The sequence below is a fragment of the Xiphophorus hellerii genome, chromosome 13 (assembly GCF_003331165.1).
Source record: "Xiphophorus hellerii strain 12219 chromosome 13, Xiphophorus_hellerii-4.1, whole genome shotgun sequence".
In the NCBI taxonomy this organism is placed as follows: domain Eukaryota; kingdom Metazoa; phylum Chordata; class Actinopteri; order Cyprinodontiformes; family Poeciliidae; genus Xiphophorus; species Xiphophorus hellerii.
Genome location: NC_045684.1, coordinates 26,064,190 through 26,084,114, shown reverse-complemented (window position 1 = coordinate 26,084,114; position 19,925 = coordinate 26,064,190). Strand labels below are relative to the sequence as shown.

Genomic DNA, 19,925 nt, shown 5'->3' with positions numbered 1-19,925 from the left:
TAAATTAAAAGCCCAAAGAGTTCTTCGGCTCTTAAAGAAGCTGAGTCAGCTCTCTGAGAAGAACCAAAATTCTCATCAACACAATAGAATTGCTCCGTTAGCTCTATGTTGAGGGCATCCCTACGGTGGTCCTGAAGTTCAAACCACATCATCAAATCACTAAACATAACTACAAATTGAAAAAGTCCAAGTAGAAATGAACTGGAATGTTACTCAGTGGTCCAAAAGTCTCCACAGTTCCTGATGACTGGGTGACATTTTATCTAGTGGTCCTGGTCCACTGGGATTTCTGAAGTCAATGCAGCTGTCCTAAGACATTTCAGAGCACTTCATGCTTCCCTCTGCTGACAAGCTGGATGGAGATGCTAATTTGATTTTTTCATACTGGCCCACACAGTGACCATGGTGTTCCTGTGTCTGGTTGGCCAGCAAACCCCAAAGAGAATCTGAGGTATTGTCCAGTTGATGTGTCCGTGCCACTCCAGCCACAACGTTACTGTGTGTAATAAATGTGAACTTCATTTTTTAAATAAAACTGTGAATATTTCACATTCTTAGTTTGGTTAGATTAAGAATGTGAAATCTTAATCTAATCAGACTAAGATTAGATTAATCTAAATCTTAGTAAGATCAATTGTAAAACTGTTTAATGACAATAATTTGCTTTGCATCACAAGTGCCAGGTTTTGTTTAACATGATTGCAATATAGTTTTGAAACGGCCAGAGAGTTTCTTTATCAAATAGAGGCACGATTTAATAATAGAGCAAAATTATTTGCTCTATTAAAAGCAAATAAATTGTCATTAAACAGTTTAACAATTGTAAAATTGTACAACTTTACAATTACCATATTTCCCGCACTATAAGGCGCACCGCATTATAAGGCGCATAGAATAGACGCTACAGTAGAGGCTGGGGTTACGTTATGCATTCATTAGATGGAACTGCGCTAAAAGGAATGTCAACAAAATGGTCAGATAGGTCAGTCAAACTTTATTAATAGATTACAAACCAGCGTTCTGAAAACTCCGTTCATTCCCAAAATGAATAAACAGCTGTTTTATTATTTTCCCCAAGGTAAAGTAAGTGACGTGGTATTTTCGTGACACAGTTTATCCTTTAACAATAGCAAGGTATAACATATAGTGGAGGGGAACTTTTCCTTGATTCAATAAACATGTAAAAAACAGTCTGATACTGTTACGGTAAATCAAACGTTAGTGCAATCACAATATATATCCACTTCCACACCATTGATTCGTTCATGTTAAATTCTCCCGCTGCTGCTCTTTTCCCGTGTTCTACTGCGTGACTGATCGCCTTGAGCTTAAACTCTGCGTCGTAAGCGTGTCTCTTAATAGGAGCCATTTTAGGGTCTTTACACAAAACCCAGCATGCACTGCGTGCTTCTTCTTCTACGGGGGAAAATGAAGTCGGCGGCTGCTTACCGTAGTTGCGAGACCTGTTGTGGCTCAATATTGGTCCATATATAAGGCACACCGGATTAAAAGGCGCACTCTCGGCTTTTGAAAAAATTGAAGGTTTTTAGGTGTGCCTTATAGTGCGGAAAATATGGTATATAGTTTTACAATTTTACAATTGTAAAACTGTTTAATGACAATAATTTGCTTTGCATCACAAGTGCCAGGTTTTGTTTAACATGCTTGTAATATAGTTTTGAAATGGCCAGAGAGTTCCTTTATCAAATAGAGGCACGATTTAATAATAGAGCAAAATTCCTACAACAGAAATCCACAAAAATAAATCAACAAATATGATTAATTTATTTAATAAAAAAAAACGTGAGAGAATGTACAAGATTCCAAACTGACAGTAGTAAACATATGCGGGGTCACTGCTCCATGAGCAGCTTCCTCTGGCTATATGTGAGACCTCTGTCGTTTCCAGAACCTCTTGACCTCGCTGTGTCCTTGGGATGTCACCACCATCACCCTGTGAGCCACATCCTGCCACACCAGACAGCCCAAACCCTGCACAATGACAGCTTGATTAAACAGCATCAGAACAGCAGAAAACCAGGATGTTACAAATCAATCACATTCAATCAAATTGATTGTGAAATGGTTTTATGAAAAATTTACAAAAAGCCCTTAATGTCAAAATGAAAACTAATTTCATTTAGTTTTCAATATAATGAAACTGACAGCCATTTTTTCTATTGCATTCAGGTCTGGGCTTTGACTGGGACATTACAGAATATATACCTTGCTGTCTCAAATCATTTCTGTGTAGCTTCAGCTAAATTTTGAGATTGGAATAACTCATTACAAACAGTATGTTGGTCTGTGACTATGGGGGAATTTTTCTGCCATTATTTGAGAGCACACATTTTCAGTCTGAAAGCAGGATTACATGTCTTTTGTTCTCAAAACTTTTAATACTAATGCTTACATTTTCATTTTGAAAGCAGGATTTCATGTCTTTTTTCTCAAAACTTGTAATGTACTCAAAACTTTTCATACTCTTGCAAAGCTCTCTGCTTGCTTGCGAAACATTTTCTGCTTGCTTTTGGAACAAAAATGCACCGTCAACTGGCAACCTATCAACCAATAGAATGAAAGTGTTGCACTGGGTGAGTTTGTTTAATTCTAGCAGGTGTGCGTGTGTCGCTACTAATAATTGTAGCAACCTGCGCCATCCACTGGAGAAGAGAGAAACAACAACCTCAGCTTTCTGCTCCATAGGACACTAAACATCTGCCAGCAGTGTGCTACTGTTAGCTACTGATCGCTAACAGCCTTCTGATCAACCAGGTTACAACATCTATCTAAATATATATATTTATATTTATCTAAATATAAATATCTAGATAAATATAATTTAAAATTTATCTGGATAAATATAATTTAAGCTTACATTTTCATTTCAGGAAATGAAAATGTAAGCAAAGTATTAAAAGTTTTGAAAAGAAAGACATGTAATCCTGCTTTCAGACTGAAAATGTGTGTTCTCTAATTATGGCAGAAAAATTCCCCCATATGTGACAGTTGACTAAATACCCAGAGGAATACTTGTCAGCTGCTGAATATTTTTCAAGCTGAAACAGGGTGGCATTATTTGTCAGAAAGTACGTTCCAACCTGAGCTCTGTCTCGCAGCACCTCAAAGTCTGCTTGGGACAGGAACTGATTGTAGAGCACTCCTGAAAGAGAAAAAAAGAAGGAAAAAAAACAACATTCTGAGCTAGTTGTGTCCAGGTTATGAGCTCAATACCATCCCTTGTTCTCTTACAAGAACTTAGAAGAGGAGTCAGCATACAGTTGGATAAATAGTTACTCTGATGCTGAGTTTGCAAGTTTCCCCATTAAAAACATAATGTCAAGGGTAGATTTATTTTACCTGCCTTGAAAGTATTCTTAAAAGCTTGTCTTTTATTCTGCAGCTCATGTGACCATACCAAGTGGGGAGTTGAAAAGTTAGAAAACGCTCAACAATTGTCTTGTACACAACCTCTAGTTGGCATACTCCAAGATCCCAGGAGAGGAACAGAATTTCACACAAGACCAGAGTGCAACGGTCCCATTTCCAAATATGGTATTGGTCAGCCATGTGGTCTGGCCCCGCCCCTTACTGTTTGCTGCAGCGAGGTGTACTTGGAACTCCGTGCAACCAGATAACGGCGGTACGGGAGCTGCAGCTGCCATTACACTACTGCGTCTACTATATTACTATGATAACTAGCTAATTCTAGAATTAGATAAAATTAGCTAATTCTATCTGCAATAGAATTGGTTCAGTGAAGTCCAGACTGTAATCCAGTTTCTTCTTTGTTTTTATGGCGGTATAGCCCTATTTGCCTTCATCTTTACAACTACATCTTTACTAGCAGGTTTTTGATACCAGTATCATTGTGAATGACATGATGTGGCCCAGCCCTAGAGCCCAACAGGGCAGAATCACGATTACAATTTTGTCCTGGCTATACAGTATGTTAACTTTAAAAAAATCTTTTTATCTTTGTGTGACTCTACATGCTTTGATTATCTGTCACTTTGCTGCTGTTCCACTGAATTTTCCCCACTGTGGAACAGTAAAGAATAGTTCTATTTTGTCTAACAGTTCCCTGGGCTCAGACAGGTCTCACACTCACCCTCTGTGAATTGCAGCCGATCTCTCTCGAGCTCCCACAGTCTGATCTGGTCTGTTATAGTTGGAGGCAGCACTGGGGTCTGAAACACATGCATGCAAAATAAAGGGCCTGTGTGGTGCCTTAAAATGTCAGCAGGACATCATTTCTTTCTTGAAAAGTGAGCCAACAATACCTGTGTGAGCAGGACAGGGTGAGCTCTGGTCCTTAGAAAGTGGATGATCTAATAAAACACAAAGTTCAAATAACATGGTACAAAAGATGTCATGTGGAGCTGCATGTTTTTTTCTGGTATATAAATTATACATATATTTTGTTATTAAAACTAAAAATATTTAATCACATATTTCATAATATGCACAAATGCAATTTTGAAAAATAGAAAAATGCCCCTCTAATGTGGAAAAATATTCAGATATTTTGCAAATTTATTAAAAATAGAAATGAACGAAATCACAATTTTCTAAGCAGGGTTTCTCTGCAAGAAAACTTGTTAAGCCCAGTGGTCGGGGTCCGAGGCGGTCCAGTGGCAGCCCAATGTGTTTTTGTATTAAAAGATGTTAAGTAAACAAGAAATGTAAAATATTACCAGATAACATCACCAGTGAAATACTATTTAAAACCACAACTATAGTCTTAAAAACAGCAAATCAAAAAAGTACTATTAAAAAAATATAAATTATTTGCACTTCTGTTAAATCCAACTTGAGTCAGCAGGTGCTTAAGGCCCCCAGGCCTTCAGGGGCCCCATAAATGGTAACATTTTAACACAGATACAGAAATTTAACATTTGTTTATTAAAGATACCAATGCTGCTAAATTTGATTTAGATTTAATTTATGTGGCTTTAGTAGCTTTCCATTTTGTGTCCATTGAAATTTTAATAAACGCCAAAGAGACTGTTTTGGTTGCCTGAGCTCTATGGGACGAGTTTTTCTGATCTCTGCACAGCAAGCATTTGATATATCACAGTTTGATGCATCGTGTCACCGCAATAATAATAATAATAATAGTAATAATAATAATAATAAAAATAAGAATAAAAAAAATAAAACCATGTTGCTGCGTGACTACAAGGCGAGCGCAAAAGCTCCTCCACAGGCTGAACCATCGGTCGACTAACGTACTGCCTAACTGAGGAACACATACATAAACTTTATCAGTGCAGACACAGAGCCACACATTGGGCAGGATGGTTAAGAAACCTATACATTATAGGTACTTTTTGTTTAGTACAGCCTCTATTTCTTTTGGATTATGATCATCTTAAATTATCTACTAATTAAAAGTCATCAGTGTTTTGTGACTATCTATTTTCTTATAGAAACATAAGTGATGACCTGATAATATGTAGGAAATTTCTAAATGCATCATTTAAAAAAAAAAAAATTAAAACCATTATTAAGTGCATAATTCATATGCAACACAAAATTTTATTTCCTGTTTATTTAGTTTATTAGTACATTAAAAACGGAATAGAATTCAATCTATTAGTGGGTGCATTACCAGATTATGCCAATAGAAAAAGGATTATGAACTGCCTTGTTTCTGAAAATGTGCTATGTAAATAAAATTACCTGGAGAACAACTGGCAAGTAATAAGTAAAAAAGGGGAGAATATGGAGAACTGAAGGGCTTTTGGTTTGGTTCTGCATCTCTTCTGTTTAATTTCCCTTCCCTGAGTCATTACTGTGCAGGTCTGCCTGACAGTCCACACACCTGCTGAGCGGTAATTCCATTAGCGATGGCCTGCTGAACAGATTCTCTTGTAAGCTGAGCGACCACCACGTTGGGAAAGCGATACAACATTTCACTGAAAAGAGCCACCAGAGCAATTTGAAGTTCTGAATCTGAAAAACAAAAGTAAGCGAGAATATATTCCGTAGGGATGAATGAAGTTTTATCACTTGAAAAAAACAGCTGTGTTAGTAAAGGTCTGGACCTATTGCTTTCATATCAGTGGTGTGACATCTTCAATATGTTCAGTTGAGAAGTAAAAAAACGTTTTCTTTAATAAAAATGTATTCGGCTAAAAAGAACAGCTGTGCCAAAAGTGTTGGGTGAATAAATTGGATTTCTATGACATGAAGTCTTGACATGGAACATGGTGTTATGAACTCAACAGAAAGTCCATAACTTTATTCACTTCAGATTGTGTGACTGCTTATAATCAGTTTGAATATATGTAATGTTGAATTTAAAGGATTGTTTGTAAAGTGGCATGAGATGACGTTATGAATTGATGCTTTATAAATAAACTGAGTTGATTGCTACATATGCCAGTACACTGTAAAACAAAAGAAGAAACAAACGCATTCTGGAATGAGGTGGCCTTTTTTAACCAACCATCCTATACAAATTTTGTTCAGTCATACCTGTGTAGGCGTAGAGACGATAATTGGTTTCCACAACAATGAAGCCACCATCTTTAGTTCCAGGAATGGAAGCAATGTTGGTGGAGGAGGTAGAGGCGGAGCTGCTAGTTACTCCAGCAGCCAAAGTAATTGCCAGTCTGGTGGGATAGTACCGCCGGGACTTCCTCTGAATATACATGGTGGAGGAATTATATTCTAAAAATATTTTTTACACTACTACAGACAGATTACACTTATTTCTTTTCTTTCATGTCACCTGAAAACTATTTAAGCAAATACTACCAACTCCTCCTTGTGAATGTAGAAAATGATCATTACATTCATGACAATAAATGACTTGTAAATATGATCATTATGCAGTTAATTAAAACGATGACATCTCATCTGATATTTTCATTCTCCTTTTTGCATCAATGGGTTAAACTGGAAAAAGAAATAAAGAGCTGGTGAATTAAGAGGTCTCACCTTCCTCTGAAACACCAGTCCAAACTCCCGAAGGTGCTGCAGGAAAGTTAGCAATGACTCACTCATCCCCTCCACTGAGTAATCCTGAAGCACCGGCAGTACATGGTGAATAACAAGAAAGACAAAAATCAGTCTGGAAATACCAGGCCACAGGGAGGCAGATCAGAGTGTGTCAGTTCCAGCAGGACGGTGAGTTTGACTGATGCCTCTAAAGCCGCAACTACTAGGACTTAAGGAGAACCTGTGGTACTGCGGGTCAACAAACAGTTGCTTTGATAAAAAGACACTAAATATGAGAATCCAAGCAAAAAAGTTTCCACTCACTCTCCCCAAAGTAGAAAAACTGAGCTGGAACAAGAAGGATAAGATCTCCACAAGGTCCATCCCTCTAGACTGCAAGACAAAAACAAGAAAACAGCAAAAATGTATGTACATATACAAGAGAAAAAGAGAATTATCCAAATTGTTTGTCGCAGTAAAACTAAAAAGGTTGAAGGACTTGGCCAACTCTACCAATTTTTTTTTTTTATTTCTTCAGATTTTTATTACAGGACAGAGCATGTTGCGTTTTCCATCTTATGGATTTGAACTTGGATGAGAGTAAACAAGGCAGTAATGTAATACAATAAAAATACATTTGGAACTTTACTTTGCAATGTTTATGGTTAGAAATCCCTCAGAATAGAGTACAACAACATGACTATAACTATAACCTGAATACTAAGCATTCGACACTTCTACTATCCAGCTCCAAATTTAGTGTTACCTGAGCAGTTTTGAGGTACTGCAAAGTGAAGTACCAAAGCTGAGAGGCTGTGTCCAGAAGGAGGAACTGAAAACCAGCGGAAGTGATGTACGGTGCTTCCCCTGCCTCACTTATATTGAAAGAAAATGAGAGAGCAAGATGAGAAACAGTTCTTCGTCTTGACCTTTAACATGACCATTCTGCATGAAAGGTCTTTCCAGTTGACAATCTTGTGTTAGCGTCCGCTCAGACAGCAATTTATTGAACAGAGTATCTATTTGAGTCACTAAACTAAATGTTGAGAGCTTATTCTAGAACAAGTGAGCATATGGATGGCCAACTACAACTTCATATTAACCTTTTCCACTGTAGCAATGAACCTTTTTAGTTAATGCAATAATTTGAACTTGAAGTCTACAACTAAAACAACCACACACTTACATTCTTCATGGGATTCATTCAGCCAATGACTTTGTTAAAATACACCAAACTCATTAATGTTACAGAGATGTTTTTTGAAGATTTGACTGATGGCTGTTGATATTTTCTGTTATGAAGATTACACCAGAAAAGCTGTTTTAAACACTACCGTTTCAATTATTGATGGTTTGTATTATGAGTAAGTAATTTTTGTTCCTGACTTACGAATAGATTTTCAATCCAGTTAAATGTCCATTAGCGCAGTGGAGATAAAATATGTAAAACTTAACGGCCACTGATCTTCAGCATTCCCTGGAAGTCCTGGCAGTGATTTTTACAATAAACTCAAATCTCTTCTACTAGTTTCTTTATATGTTGAAGTGACATCCAGGCTTTCAATACTTTCAGTATTCTGGCCTGTTTGTGGTAACAGAAGGCCCCTTCTGCTACTTTTGCCTGTTTTCTTATCACTTTCTTATCACTGCAAGGCAAATATAGTAAATGCAATTTTATCATATTGACATCATCATCCTGTTCAGTGAAACCTGAACAGGCAATATGGCAATAACAAAAATTCTACATAAATTTCACAGTAATTGGGAAATTAAATTGGTTACCATCTGATTTACAATTAACTCAGGTATTTTTCTTTATATGTATATACTTGGTAAAGCATTAAGTGAGCTGGATTTGTCTGTACCTTCTCATGAGGCCGGCTTGAATCAAGAGCTGAGCCAGGTCTTGACTAACAGCACTAGGTGAACCCACCATGAACTGCAGGATCACTTCCCAGCGTTCCATAGCATAGCGGTCCAAGCTCTCAATGTCGCGTGCATGGCGGTCAGGCCCCAGGCTGCTCCCCTCGTCCGCCCACTGTGCACCTCTGAAGAGCAGAACAGCATCCCGTCATTTAACAGAGCAGAGAAATTCTAATATTTTGAAGCCCATAGCATTAGCCAGTCAAGTTCTGGCAGAATAAGAGAGATTTTTTTATTTTATTTTTTTTACATAATATGACATTGGTTGGATTACAAAAGAAATTCAAGCTGATAGATGAAGCCGTTTCTCTCACACAAAGACCCTGCAGACATGGTGCTGTCAGAGCTAGCTAGACATTAATGTAGCCCAGATAAAGAACTAAACATGTTAAAGGCATCCACCCTTATGAATATAAAGTGGAGCCAGTTTCACCAGCTGAAACTGTGGCAAATTTAAAATATCAAAGCTTGTTTCTGGACTGTCATCTTATCTTTGCTGAAAATACTGATTCAATTTTTAAGAAATCTCAGAGACTCCATCTTAAGAAAACTGAATGGCCTTGGGGTGAGAATTTATTGTCATTCAATTGCACACTTAAAATGTACATATTGAGCAAAATTTCATAATAAGACCTCAATTATATCAGATTAGGGACGCGATGGTGGCGCAGTGGGTAGACCCCTGTATGGAGGCCTCAGTCCTTGTCACGGGTTCAAGTCCTGGCCCACTGACCTTTGCTGCATGTCTTCTCTCTCTCTCATTACCCACTTTCCTGTCAATCTACTGTAAAGTAAAGGTCACTTAATTGTCATTGCACAGTAAGCAGTACAACGAAATCAATGGTACAGCTCTGCTTAGGGCATTTATAAACAGTCAAAACGAATAAGAGCAGACAGAATTATGATCTGTGGAAGTAAATGTGTTTTTCGGTCTCTGTCTGGCTCTATACTCCGGTGCCGTCACCACGATGTCAATAGAGCCGGTCAGCCTGCAGACAGTTGCCTTCTCTTGTTTGCCAGTTTGAACTTCTGAGCTCAGTGAGGTGCTGTAAGGTTTCTCATGGCAGCTAAACCATCTATAAGAAGCCATTCACTCCTGTGCAATAATTTTTTTTTTCTGTGAATACAAGCTGTTGACATTGTGATTGTACAAATGCATTTTATTTAATGTTTGGAGAGTCAAAGTAAAACTCTCACCTCAGTGGAGAAAGTTTTATCTCTTTTTACATATTTTTACACCAAGAGCAGAAAAGAAATCAAAAACATAATGTCAACTGACAGCTTAATAAATCTGAGATTCACCTTAAAGGGTTTTGTGATGAAATAGCATATGTAATTTGTCATATGCAACTTGTAACGCAAGTCTTCTATGTTGAAATAAAAAGGTCATAACTTATAAATTAACTTATTAAAAAGCCATTAAAATGTTTAGAAACTATCTTGTTGCAGCTACTTTGGAGAGGACATAAAAGTGGTAACTTTATGATAATCTAAGAGTTTTTCTCCACAGTCAAATACGTCATGTATTTAAAGATTGACTTGTAAGTCAGTTATTTTAAATAAACTGCATCCCGATTTTAATTCTGTTAGAATTCTGCTACATATTTATGTAGCAAAATGTAGGCAAATATTTCTATGCCTAAAGTTAAATCAATTTTTTACAAGTGAGGTCCATCGTGCCGGACGGCAACATGTTGTAAAAAACATTCCAAACACACCAGGCAACTGCACAGAATGACAGTAGCTTTCTCTTTTATAAGTTAAAACATGTTACCAGAGGATATGACCTGCAGTGGAGATTAAACTAAGATGACTGAAACATAATAATTCAAAAATTTTACTAATCCAAAATGTTTAAGACTATCTCCACTGTGCAGCTCAAGGTAAATCAGGGTCATTTTTAGTGTAAATTTCTAACATAACAAATCTGTTTTTTAGCCTGGTAGATGCAGTGACAATGTGCCTAAGTTAGCCTCTGCCACGTCACCCAGTCTGGAGTACAAAGAATGAGTGAGGCCATAAAAATAATGATGCTTTTTCACATGCAGACATACCCTCCAAGCAATGCTGTTCCCAGGTTGTCTTTGAACACTGGATTTAAAATGTATCCTTGAAGCCCACCTTGAAGGTGCTGACTGTGCCAAAGGCGAAGACCGGTCAGCACTGAGACACAGTCATCATGATCCCTGCAGGAACACGTAAAATAACAAATAAATACAATCAGTTCAACTAAAACCAGTGAGAAACACAATCAGACAATCTTTGTTCTGTTGAGAGGGTGATAGAAAAGCTTCGGGTTCCCAGAGTCATCTTATTATTTCCACAATCACGATGTTTCGTAAAACTTGTCCATTTGTCTACATATGAATAAAAATAAACAATGTTAATACATTTCAACGACTTTGGACTAATTGTTAATTGATAAGCTAATTTGAAAAATGTTTTCTTGGAAGAAGAGAAAAGGCAGAAAAAAATTATCTCCAACAGGTGCAGTGTTGTGAAAAAGCTTTTACCTCTTCACAGATTTCTGTTTGTGATTTTTACACTTGAATGTTTCTGATCAACCAACAAGGACAAAAAATACCTAAGGAAATAAAAAAGGTTTTCACATGATGGTTTCATTCATTAAGGGAAAAGAGAAATACAAACAAATAAGAAAGCTGAATTTAATTCTTAACCACAACTAGGGTTAATTAGTCCTTTAGTACTCTCTGTCTGAATGGTTTGATTTGCAGAGCATGTTTATCTCCAGGACACAGAACCAATCTCCATGATGATAACTGGATGTTCCCATTTTATACTTGTTTGAACAGATGAAGATCGCATCTCCAAGAATTTGTACCCAAGGCGGGATGAAGCAGACTTGTGGAGATCCACAATTCTCTTCCTGATCTCTTGGTTGATTATTAAGATTTTTTTTATTATTATGTCACACAAGCAAGCAGTTAAAATATTTTAAGTACAGTTACCAGTTACAAAGCCATCATACCATCATCCTATGAGCATTCTGAAAATGTTTAAAGGTGTAATATCGTTGGTGTACGCTTAGTTCTGTATTCTCAAAACAAATTCCCTTACTTTTCTGACACTGAGCATATAAAATATACTGGGTCCTATTCAACCCAAAACAAATATAGTCTACTTTAACCCCAAACAGTAAAAAAAAAAAAAAGCCAATATATCTTTTTAGAAATTATAAATATGGAGTCAGCTTAGTTTGTAAGGAGTAGAGATGCTCTTTGTGTGGTAACACTTTTACTAATGTAAGATAAGGGACTCGCTCACCTCTGACTATTTTTTTGTACCCAAAGTGCCACAGCTGCCTGGGGGAGAGGCTGATCCAGGAACAGCATCCGCATCACATAGTTCTTAGCTAGTGAGGGAAGCTCCCTGGAAACAGAACATCTTGGATTTAATATTACAGGCAGAGGCTGGGTATACAGAATACAAGTCCAACACAGGGTGGTACATACCTGTAGACAGCCAGACATGTTGCTGGGTGGTTATACAGTCTGTCCAGTATCTCAGGATTCAGTTCTCTTAAGTATTCATGGAGATTCTTACACTGCAACTGGACCCGCAGCTTCATGATCTGAGACAGAACCGAAATATTTCAACAATCATAACTACATGCTGCTGGTCGTCTCTACACACTACTCACCTCTAAAATCTGTTAACAGCTGCTCTATCTTCCTTGCATTAGTATAATCAGAACATATATATTCTGTAAAAAAAAAAAATTAAGACCTTCGTTCTCGACCTGTCTTAAATTGTGTTTAAATTGGTTGTGTTTCTCGTCTGGATCGGACGAGAAACACAACCTTGTAAAAAAAACAAAAAAAAAACCTTCACGGTTATTTGGCAACGAACCGTGAAGGAGAGTAAGACAGGACGACAAACTCTTCGTTGTAGAAATTTACTTTGAACAAAATAACATGGTCACAGTCCTCTTTTTCCTTTTACTTCTTCTGCTCTTTGGCGGTTTGTAACCCTCCTTAAAGGAGCATTACCGCCACCTACAGCACTGATGCTTTCTAGCTTGTCTGTTGATTTCCCGCTTACAGTTAACGAAACGACATTTAAGATATAAATATTCTTCTTCTTTTGTATTTTATTGGCGGATGGCAAACTAAGGCAAGAATATTGCATGTAAGCAATAAATATGTGTCTATTTAAACACTATAGAAAAAATTATTTTCATTAAGCCCGCAGTTCAGTACAAAATGTCTCCCCCAATATAGTTGTAATGTTGCGTGTTTTTTTTTAAAGTGGACCCAAATGCAGAGAGGTAAAGGCAGCAGGTGATTTTGAAGATTTAATAAAGAATGCTGAGAAAACAAACATACAAAAACACAGGAAACCAGAGTCAAATAAAAATAAGACACAAGTAGAATGCGGCGAAACCAGGGAAGAAACAGAAGGAGTGAGGAAAGTATGAAAAAGGTGAGATCAAATACTGGGAGAGTGAATGCTGGGACAATAGACCTGGGCTGATTAGCTAACAGGTTGCAGATGTGAGGGGAGAGAGCAGAAGGCAAACTGAGAAAGAAAGAAAAAGAGACTGAGAGAGAGATATGAAGGTTTGGGCACATGGGGCCATAGACAGTAACAGAGAACTAGGAAATGAATCTAGCAGTCCTGCAAACTAAACATAATTAAACTAGAGTAGCTAAAAATAATTAGACATTCTTGGTTCAATTGTATTTTTCATTTAGACCTCATCAACTGGACAGGTTGGCCATCCTTGTCCAGTGTTTGTCCCGTATCAGTGACTGGCTTCCAGTAACTTTCTGGTTCTAAACACCAGTAAGAAAGAAACTATGATTATTGCTCCCAGTCACTTTCATCAAGATATCAGCCAAACAATTGCATCCTTCTGCCTGCTAGTGAAATCAAAGGTAAAAAATCTAGCTGTCACATTTGATTCATCATTAGGCTTCGACTCACACATTAAGGCACATTCTTTCGTTTAAGAAACATTTCTAAAATTAGACAAATGATCTCCAGAGTTGACCTAGAGAAAATCATTCATGCTTTCGTGTCATCTGGTCTGGACTGTAATTCCCTTTTTAACTGCCTGGATAAATCCTCAATTTCACATTTGCAGTCAATACAAAATGCAGCACCCAGACTTCTCACCAAATCCACTAAATTATGTCATCACTCCTGTTCTAACTGGCTCAGTTGATTTTAGAATTTTGTTTTAAAGTTCTTGTGCCGATCTACAGAGCATTACATGGCCAGTCTCCTGATTATCTTTGTCATCTTTTAACTAAACATTCTGCTGCTTGTGGTCTTCGTTCTCAGACTCTGAATCTCTTGGTTGTTCCACGAACACGGTTAAAACCTAAAGTGGACCGGGCCTTTCAGTCGGTGGCCCCAAGGCTGTGGAATAGCTGGCCCTTGCAGCTCCGTTTTGCTGATTCTGTGGAAGTTTTAAAAAAGCAACTAAAAACATTTTCATTTTCCCAGGCTTTTATCTCTTGATTTTATTGTGCTTTATGTTTTGTATGGTTTTAAGGTTGATTTCTATTGTACAACTCTTTGTGATTTTATGTCTGTGAAAAGCGCTTTATAAATAAACTTAGAATACTTAGGAACAGAATATGCTTTGGATCATTGTAGATCCAAAGCCCCTTTAAAGGGGTTTTGCATATTTTCCTTATTTAAAGAAAGGCAACTACTTTACAAATTTATTTTGGGCTTGACTGAAGAAAAAAGAAAAAAATATAGTCTTAGATTCTGTATAGTCAGGAAAACTATGTAATACTGGCAAATACTGGTTACCAGCCATAACAGCAATATTATTATAAGATGTTGATATTGCCACAAATTTTTATATCTGTACATCTCTACATCTTTGTTTATATTAATTGAACATCTTTACTAAATGTTCATATTTAAAACAATTTAGGAAACATCATGTGAATGTTAACTAACTGTAAACTTTATTTCCACCACAAACAAGTCATACAAGAAAAGTAGAGTATGTTGAGTCTGGTTCACAACAATCCTGACAGACTTCCTCTGAAGTGAGATTCCAGGTACAGAACCTAACTTGGATTTGACAGCAGTGTTTTGTAGTAAATAGATTTGCCTGTAGACACTTGGAATATTTCTGTCAGGAGTCTTCCTTCTCTTGATACCTAAAACATAAAGATAGAAAATGAGGAGAGTCATCACATAGCTGTAAAGAAATGTAAAGGTCTCTTGAAGTCACCTGCAGTTTATGCAGGTGAAGAACACAGTCTGTCCTTCATCTGCAGATCTCATTTGTCTAGTGTGGTAAATCATCCCTTCTTTATTGCAGCGAGCACATCGTCTGTCAATCTGGAGGATAGCAGAACGCCTCATTATTAACCATTTCCAACCGTTAGCACCACATGGAGCTCTATGAACAGGATGGTCTTACCACAGGTCCCTTCAGCTCCGAGCCATCATCATCCTTTAGAGCCACTAATGACTGCTGCTCAGGGTTAAACACCACAGCTGAACACACTTCCAGGCCAGAGAAGTCTGGGTAATAAACACAAGGAAGCAAAATCAAGTCTATTTTTCTCTCTTTATATACACTCCTGATCAAAATCTTAAGACCAGTCCAAAAATTGCAAGAATTAGCATTTTGCACCATTGAATCTTAAGAAGGTTCTAAGTAGAGCTTCACAATGTTAAAAGGACAAATCAGTGCAAGAGACAAGAACATTTGAGCAGGGAATTCTCTGAAAACTGCATTTACACTCAAACATGATTTTTTCAGCTGATCAAAAGTTTAAGACCATAGTCTTTAAAAGCCAAAAGCTGTGCAAACATCTGGATTCCATGTCATTTTCTGTGAAGTCTTTACACTGTCAAGACCTCCTGATGGCAAAAGCAAAAAAGCTCACTGACTTTGAACGTGGTAGGATTGTTGAGCTGCATAAGCAAGGCCTCTCACAATGTGCCATCGCTGCTGAGGTTGGACGCAGTAAGACAGTCATTTTGGATTTTTTAAACGATCCTGAGGGTTATGGAACAAAAAAGTCAAGTGGTAGACCCAAAAAATTTCACCAGCTCTGAGCAGCAGGATCCGATTGACTGTCCATCAAGACACGGGACGATCCTCTACCCAAATTAAGGCCATTACTGGTGCTGACTGCAGCCCAATAACCATCAGACGGCATCTGCGAGAGAAGGGCTTCAGAAACAAAAAACGTCTTCAAAGGCCACGTCTTCTTCAACGCCACAGAATTGCCCGTTTGGACTTTGCAAGGGTGCACCAAACATGGGACATTGAAAGGTGGAAGAAAGTTGTCTTCTCTGATGAGAAAAAATTTAACCTTGATGGTCCTGATCGCTTCCAACGTTACTGGCATGACAGGGAGATCCCACCTGAGATGTTTTCTACACGGCACAGTGGTGGGGGCGCCATCATGATTTGGGGTGCGTTTTCCTTCAATGGAACAATGGAGCTTCAGGTTGTGCAGGGGCGTCAAACAGCAGCTGGCTATGTGGAGATGTTGCAGCGGGCATCCCTCATGACTGAGGGCCCTCGTCTGTGTGGTAATGATTGGGTTTTTCAACAGGACAATGCTGCAGTTCACAATGCCCGCCTGACAAAGGAGTTCTTCCAAGAGAATAACATCACTCTTTTGGACCATCCTGCATGTTCCCCGGATCTAAACCCAATTGAGAACATTTGGGGATGGATGGCAAGGGAAGTTTACAAAAATGGACATCAGTTCCAGACAGTGGATGCCCTTCGTGAAGCCATCTTCAACACTTGGAGCAACGTTCCCACTAGCCTCCTGGAAACACTGGCATCAAGCATGCCTAAACGATTGTTTGAAGTCATCAACAAGAATGGTGGAGCTACTCATTACTGAGTCCTTTTTTTTGACACTTTGTTTCTGTTTTGGGGGGTTTTCGGGTTTTTTTGAGCTATGGTCTTAAACTTTTGATCAGCTGAAAAAATCATGTTTGAGTATAAATGCAGTTTTCAATTAATTCCCCGCTCAAAAGGTTTTGTCTCTTACGCTGATTTCTTCTTTTAACATTGTGAAGCTCTACTTAGATCCTTCTTAAGATCCAATAGTGCAAAATGCAAATTCTTGCAATTTTTTGACTTGTCTTAAGATTTTGATCAGGAGTGTATATACATGTATATAAAGAGAGAAACGGATGTATAGATAGATAGAATGTAGTTGGTCAGAATCAGGAGGACAGTACCTGTTACAGGGATGCTGAAGGAGCAGCGAGGGCATCGGACTGTGTCGGATATTCCGGGGAGCGGGAGAACATTCCCGCATTCTTGACAGAAGTTTGGGTCACCAGCAGAACAAGACATGTCTTTCTTTGGAAAGGTAATGCGAAGTAGCTGTTTCCAGGAATCTACGGAACAGAACCAGAGCTCCAGGTTTACAGGGCAGGAGCACGTTTGTTCAGTCACAAGGCCAACGTTTCCAGAAAACACAACTGTTTCTGTTTTAACAGCTGAGAATCAAGTTAAGTCCTGCTGCTGAACCACTGAAAGTCTTCTTCTTCTACTATACTACAACTACTACTGTATTTTATGGGCGGATGGCAAACCAACTTAAGGTGCATTTACCGCCACCTACCGGACTGCAGTGTGATCGTAACTGATAGCCTGAGGGAATTTATCAAAACACACATCAAAGGTGTGTGTGAGCGTGTGCATACATATGTTTAATGTTTAATACGATTAAACAACCTGGGTTTTTTTAATCTAACTGATTTCGACACATCTAATAGATTGATTATAGAAAATACTTTTCTTCTCTGTTTAACTGACTTTAAATGCTGACGTTCCTCTAAATATTTGTTACATTCTAATAAGACATGTTCCACTGTTTAACTGATCGACAATAATTACAGAACCCAGTTTCGTTTCCCAATCCGAAAAAAAAAAAAAAACACCGGAAGATGTCTGCTAATCTAACGTTATGCTACCATTCGTGGTACATTTTCTTTCAGACTGAAGTTTGCATCATTATCTCTTTAGAAGGTGTATAACATGAGAAGGTGACAGGTGTTCTCTCTGTGATTTTGCTATAAACTTGTAAAACTTACCTTTTACACTCAGCAGCCGCGCACAATCACAAGTTTCTGTTTTCTCATGCCGGACGTCTTCTTCTTCGGCGTTTAATACCGGCTAGCTTCCCTTGTCCCGCCTTACTGCCTTCTTCTGGTTTGCAATACTATTGCAGTTACTCTAAAGTTTTTCCCATCTTTAACTGGCCTAAAATGTCACATAAATTAAAAAAATTTACTTGAAATTTACAAATGAAAAAAGTATGACATATAGTTAGAGTTTTACAGCTTCTTTTGAAGAACTAATATACAAAATGATAAAGTTATATGTGAAGTATAGTTTTAGATTCATGGAATTGAAATGTATTCATGAAAAAAAGAAAATAATTACATTAGGAAATATATATATATATATATTTAATCAATCAAAGAGCACCAATCATAATATCTTTTTAGAGAATTCTGAGACATGAGGAAACCTGACATTAAGGAAATTAGATAATCTTAGAAAGCTTACTGTGCATTCAAATTCAAAAATACTTTATTAATCCCAAAGGGATTCACTGTATTACAGTGAATCTGAAGAAGCCTCTGACTGAAGATACTCTGTTTTCTCAAGACAGTCTCAAAAAGAGGATGATCTTCATGAGACTGTCTGATCTTTCTTGATTTTATGAAAAATCCTTCATTGCATAATCATCTTCAGAGGCTCCACAGTCATCCCCAGAACAGAACCAGCCTTCTTTATCAGGCTGTTGAGCCTTTTTAGGTCTCTGGTTCTGATGCTGCTGCCCCATCAGATGACGGCAGAAAAGATTAAACTCAACAACAGACTTATGACTCAGCCTCTTGTCCATCAGTACATCAGTACAGTTCCCTGTGGTGCTCCTGTGTTGCTGACCACCTGGTTAGACACTCAGTCCTTCAGTTTCACAAACTGTTGTCTGTTTGTTAGGTAGTCATATATAGATCAAGGCGATTGTTGAGGCCTCCTCTTGTGTCTTCTGGAGTTTCTCCCAGAGAAGATCAGGCTGCATTGTGTTAGATACACTGGAGAAATCAAAGAACATGATCCTCATGGTGCTGCCTGCTTTGTCCAGATGACAGTGGGGTTTGCTGAAGAAGGTGTATGATGACATCATCAACTCCAACTCCAATTTGATAAGCAAACTGCAGCGGGTCCTTGTATGTGCTTGTCTGCTTATTCTGATGGAACAGAATTTGTTTGATTCAATGACGTGTCACAGGAAAAAATATCAGTAATAAAACAGCAGTACAGAGAGCATCCTAAAATAAAATACCTTAGCTTTTGGGAAAAGGTGGGATAGAGACGGATTATCAGTGCTGACTTATCCTACATCCAGGACTTGTACGGGTCAAAGTTCAGGAAAAGGGGCAACTGAAATCACTGCAGACCCCATACATCCTGGACACAAACAGTTCAGGCTTCTGCCTTCATTTTAGAGCTGGAGATTACTATTTATGGAAACCAGCTTTGACCATCAGAGTTTCTTCTCCCCAGCTGTTTCTCTGAGCACACACACAGAACGGGATGGTCTCCTGCAAGCTTTAGATGTCTCTCTGCTTCAGCAGCTCATTAGCAAAGCTCTGCAGAGTATTACTAGTATACCAGTATTACTAGTATACTAGTAATACTAGTGAAGCAGTTTCATCACTTAATATAAAACAAGGGACTTATCAAAATGCTGCAGGACTCTGGATCTCAAGGAATGCAGCTCGAGACCACTGCTCTAATGTAAACATTAGAACAGTGACACTGTATCTTTGTCTTTCTTTACCTAAATACCATAATCATTAAAACTGCAAAGAACAGTTTAAAATGTGAAATTAATCTCTATAGTGACCTCTTCCCTTTCTGAAACAATTGGCAATAAATATTGCATTTAAATATAATATATATAGATAAATGTGCCTGTATGCTTGCAAAGGAAGAAATACTCTGCTGCATTTGTTTTTTGCTGTGTTGACATTGTATTGTTTGCACAAGGAACTGATCCTGCCAGTCT

General features: G+C 37.9%; 2 protein-coding genes across 4 annotated transcripts in view; both read right to left on the bottom strand.

Annotated features, from left to right (window-relative positions):
* Positions 1-1,762: 1,762 nt before the first annotated feature.
* The window catches only part of gtf2h4 (general transcription factor IIH, polypeptide 4), a 33,334-nt gene continuing 15,171 nt past the window's right edge, over positions 1,763-19,925 (bottom strand). The window contains exons 3-17 of one of the 2 annotated variants that reach the window (XM_032581761.1): positions 19,609-19,612; positions 12,533-12,618; positions 12,345-12,463; positions 12,157-12,261; positions 10,926-11,057; positions 8,814-8,996; positions 7,715-7,823; positions 7,273-7,341; positions 6,949-7,032; positions 6,484-6,649; positions 5,828-5,958; positions 4,284-4,331; positions 4,112-4,190; positions 3,102-3,163; positions 1,763-1,992 (exon numbers count right to left, since the gene is read on the bottom strand). In XM_032581761.1, coding sequence (XP_032437652.1) covers positions 1,882-1,992; positions 3,102-3,163; positions 4,112-4,190; positions 4,284-4,331; positions 5,828-5,958; positions 6,484-6,649; positions 6,949-7,032; positions 7,273-7,341; positions 7,715-7,823; positions 8,814-8,996; positions 10,926-11,057; positions 12,157-12,261; positions 12,345-12,460 — 1,395 coding nt within the window. In that variant the 5' untranslated portion in view covers positions 12,461-12,463; positions 12,533-12,618; positions 19,609-19,612 and the 3' untranslated portion in view covers positions 1,763-1,881. Of the gene's footprint in view, positions 1,993-3,101; positions 3,164-4,111; positions 4,191-4,283; positions 4,332-5,827; positions 5,959-6,483; positions 6,650-6,948; positions 7,033-7,272; positions 7,342-7,714; positions 7,824-8,813; positions 8,997-10,925; positions 11,058-12,156; positions 12,262-12,344; positions 12,464-12,532; positions 12,857-19,608; positions 19,613-19,925 lie in introns of those variants that run through there. The other variant, XM_032581759.1, reaches the window with a different exon arrangement.
* Positions 14,797-18,033, bottom strand: polr1h (RNA polymerase I subunit H). 2 transcript variants are annotated; one of them, XM_032581786.1, is made up of 5 exons: positions 17,938-18,033; positions 17,077-17,238; positions 15,284-15,387; positions 15,092-15,201; positions 14,797-15,017 (listed from the first exon to the last, which is right to left on the bottom strand). In XM_032581786.1, exons 2-5 carry the CDS (start codon positions 17,192-17,194, stop codon positions 14,993-14,995), a joined length of 357 nt encoding a protein of 118 aa, XP_032437677.1. In that variant the 5' UTR covers positions 17,195-17,238; positions 17,938-18,033; the 3' UTR covers positions 14,797-14,992. The 2 variants fall into 2 exon arrangements, with proteins under 2 accessions (XP_032437677.1, XP_032437678.1); XM_032581787.1 differs by having other exon boundaries at positions 17,077-17,257; positions 17,938-17,995.